This window comes from Tetrahymena thermophila (genome assembly GCF_000189635.1).
Source record: "Tetrahymena thermophila SB210 genomic scaffold scf_8254715, whole genome shotgun sequence".
NCBI lineage: Eukaryota > Ciliophora > Oligohymenophorea > Hymenostomatida > Tetrahymenidae > Tetrahymena > Tetrahymena thermophila.
Window position 1 is genome coordinate 1 of NW_002476480.1, and position 3947 is coordinate 3947.

Here is a 3947-nt window from a genome sequence, read left to right on the forward strand (position 1 = left end):
TTTTTCTTCATATTTAAAAAGTGGAAATTAAATTGGTGATGAAGGTGCATCATGCTTAGGTTCTGCTTTAGCAAATTGCATTAATCTCTCAAATTTGACACTTGAACTTTCGTAAAAACAGTTTATTTGTTTTGGATTGTGATATTTTAAATTATAAAAACTAATTAAAAACAATAAAGCTCTTTTTTCTTTTTCTTTTTATTGTGCTTGCTTTTTTTTGTTCTTTCTTTGTTAATTTAGCTCATCATTTTATTTTCAACTTTTGCTTTTATTATTTATTTCTTATTATTTCATATTTTTTCTTCATTTTTTCCTTTAATTAACTATTTAATGATATATTTTTTCTTCAATATTTAAAAAGTGGAAATTAAATTGGTGCAATGAAGGTGCATCAGGCTTAGGTTCTGCTTTAGCAAATTGCATTAATCTCTCAAATTTGACACTTGAACTTTCGTAAAAACAGTTTATTTGTTTTGGATTGTGATATTTTAAATTATAAAAACTAATTAAAAACAATAAAGCTCTTTTTTCTTTTTCTTTTTATTGTGCTTGCTTTTTTTTGTTCTTTCTTTGTTAATTTAGCTCATCATTTTATTTTCAACTTTTGCTTTTATTATTTATTTCTTATTATTTCATATTTTTTCTTCATTTTTTCCTTCTAATTAACTATTTAATGATATATTTTTTTCTTCAATATTTAAAAAGTTGGAATATAATTGGTGCAATGGGTGCATCAGGCTTAGGTTCTGCTTTAGCAAATTGCATTAATCTCTCAAATTTGACACTTGAACTTTCGTAAAAACAGTTTATTTGTTTTGGATTGTGATATTTTAAATTATAAAAACTAATTAAAAACAATAAAGCTCTTTTTCTTTTTATTGTGCTTTTTTTCTTTGTTAATTTAGCTCATCATTTTATTTTCAACTTTTGCTTTTATTATTTATTTCTTATTATTTCATATTTTTTCTTCATTTTTTCCTTTAATTAACTATTTAATGATATATTTTTTCTTCAATATTTAAAAAGTGGAAATTAAATTGGTGATGAAGGTGCATCAGGCTTAGGTTCTGCTTTAGCAAATTGCATTAATCTCTCAAATTTGACACTTGATCTTCTGTAAAAACAGTTTATTTGTTTTGGATTATGATATTTTAAATTATAAAAACTAATTAAAAACAATAAAGCTCTTTTTCTTTTTATTGTGCTTTTTTTCTTTGTTAATTTAGCTCATCATTTTATTTTCAACTTTTGCTTTTATTATTTATTTCTTATTATTTCATATTTTTTCTTCATTTTTTCCTTTAATTAACTATTTAATGATATATTTTTTCTTCAATATTTAAAAAGTGGAAATTAAATTGGTGCAATGGGTGCATCAGGCTTAGGTTCTGCTTTAGCAAATTGCATTAATCTCTCAAATTTGACACTTGATCTTCTGTAAAAACAGTTTATTTGTTTTGGATTATGATATTTTAAATTATAAAAACTAATTAAAAACAATAAAGCTCTTTTTCTTTTTATTGTGCTTTTTTTCTTTGTTAATTTAGCTCATCATTTTATTTTCAACTTTTGCTTTTATTATTTATTTCTTATTATTTCATATTTTTTCTTCATTTTTTCCTTTAATTAACTATTTAATGATATATTTTTTCTTCAATATTTAAAAAGCGGAAATTAAATTGGTGATAGAATAGAATAGAAATACTCGCACATATAAATGCACTCAGAATACATCTTAAATAGAATATTTTATATTAGTTTTATAAATTTTATTTGTTTTTGTATTATTAAATATATAGACATATTTATTTTGTAAATTGCCTCTAATTAATAATTTAAAAATTTATTGGTAATAAAAACTAATTAAAAACAATAAAGCTCTTTTTTCTTTTTCTTTTTATTGTGCTTGCTTTTTTTTGTTCTTTCTTTGTTAATTTAGCTCATCATTTTATTTTCAACTTTTGCTTTTATTATTTATTTCTTATTATTTCATATTTTTTCTTCATTTTTTCCTTTAATTAACTATTTAATGATATATTTTTTCTTCAATATTTAAAAAGTGGAAATTAAATTGGTGATGAAGGTGCATCAGGCTTAGGTTCTGCTTTAGCAAATTGCATTAATCTCTCAAATTTGACACTTAAACTTTCGTAAAAACAGTTTATTTGTTTTGGATTGTGACATTTTAAATTATAAAAACTAATTAAAAACAATAAAGCTCTTTTTTCTTTTTCTTTTTATTGTGCTTGCTTTTTTTTGTTCTTTCTTTGTTAATTTAGCTCATCATTTTATTTTCAACTTTTGCTTTTATTATTTATTTCTTATTATTTCATATTTTTTCTTCATTTTTTCCTTTAATTAACTATTTAATGATATATTTTTTCTTCAATATTTAAAAAGTTGGAATATAATTGGTGCAATGGGTGCATCAGGCGTAGGTTCTGCTTTAGCAAATTGCATTAATCTCTCAAATTTGAGACTTTACCTTGAGTAAAAACAATTTATTTGTTTTGGATTGTGATATTTTAAACTATAAAAATGAATATAAAACAAAAAAGCTCATTGAATTTATTTGATAGCTTTTATTTATTTTATTTTTTTTTCTTTTTTATTCCACTAATATTATTTTATTTATTAATTTAAAGAATAATTTTTAATTTAAAAGTTTATTCTATTTTGATAATTATTTTAAAATTTACACAAATTTATTATAAAAGTTTTGACTCAATGAATGAATCATAAAAGTTCAAAGTATTAAAGAAGTTTCTTAAAACAAAAAGATTAGTTGTCTTTGATTTGATAATGATAAATAATTGGTGAAAAAAGGATGAATAAATATAAAATGTTTGAATAGTATTATATATTTAATTATATAATATTTTGAAAAAGTGTTTTTCACCTAAAATATAGATAGATAGATAGATTTTATATTTATAAATATCATTCATATTTATTTTTGTAAGTAAATAAATTATTTATAAAAAATAAAAAAATTAAATTTACTTAAATAAATTAAATCCTCATAAGCAAACCCTCTGGTTTCTCCAAAAATGATAAAATAATTTGAAACTTTTATAAGTTCAAATATTTTTTTTTTTTGAGAAGACTGAGTTGGGTCCTAGCGCTTTAATTAATTCATTGAAAATTTCAATGAAAAAAATTGGTAGTGTTTATATTCTCAAAACTAAAAGAAAAATCAACCCAACCAACAATAACAAAACACAAAGCATTAACAATACTCAGGATAAAAATTAATTTTATTATTAGTTATTTAGTTCTTGATTATGAACTTTTTAGTATCTTATTTTTACTGAGTATTTATCTAAGAATTTTCCAATGATAAATAAAAAAATTTCAAAGAATGTGAAACAAATCAATAGCCAAAATACAATATACATATAAAAGTTCTCAAAACTTGCTATATTTTATAATCCTTATTCTCCAAATGCACTCTACAGATTTTTATTTTTTGAGAACATATCATCAATATTCAATGATAGTTGTAGGTTTTTAGGATTTACATAAGCAAACGTAATTATTTTAAGTAAATTTAGTGATACTACAATTTTATTTGCTCCAAGATAGATCGCTTTATTAGATGCATGTCATATTATATAACTTACTAGAATTTGCATTATTAAATAATTAAGCTATAGTAAACTGGTTTAAGGTTGCTTAAGAAGAAGAATTATAAATTTATGGTGATATTAATTCATTCTTAGAGTAAGTGAAGTTTTAACTAATATTTTTGAATTTCTATGTGTATGACTAAAATTCTGAAGTATTTTCATAAATATTTTATTTATAATTATTTATTGAAATACTAAATATGCTAGTTTAATTTTCAGAATTGGTGTCATTTAAAGTTAAAACGTATTTGAATAGATTTTTCTATGTTACTTTATCAGATAAAAGAGTAGACAAGTCACCATTTAGAATGGTTTGTC

General features: G+C 21.1%; 2 protein-coding genes across 2 annotated transcripts in view; one reads left to right on the forward strand and one right to left on the reverse strand. All coding sequences in view use genetic code 6, as the record gives it.

Annotated features, from left to right (window-relative positions):
* Positions 1-361: 361 nt before the first annotated feature.
* On the forward strand, positions 362-2521 carry TTHERM_001675219 (cyclic nucleotide-binding domain protein; the record flags this gene model as incomplete). The annotated part of the gene is made up of 6 exons (XM_012796651.1): positions 362-453; positions 706-795; positions 1027-1116; positions 1348-1437; positions 2061-2150; positions 2401-2521. Coding segments are annotated over 6 exons (573 nt in total), but the record flags the coding sequence as incomplete, so codon positions are not given.
* A 962-nt stretch (positions 2522-3483) lies between these two features.
* TTHERM_01675220 (REJ domain protein) overlaps positions 3484-3947 on the reverse strand; it is a gene marked incomplete at both ends in the record, with an annotated part of 1471 nt that continues 1007 nt past the window's right edge. The window contains 2 exons of the mRNA XM_001012366.3: positions 3484-3739; positions 3901-3947. The exon at positions 3901-3947 is cut by the window's right edge and continues 660 nt beyond it. Of these exons, the coding sequence (XP_001012366.3) occupies positions 3484-3739; positions 3901-3947 (303 nt within the window). The remainder of the gene's footprint in view (positions 3740-3900) is intronic.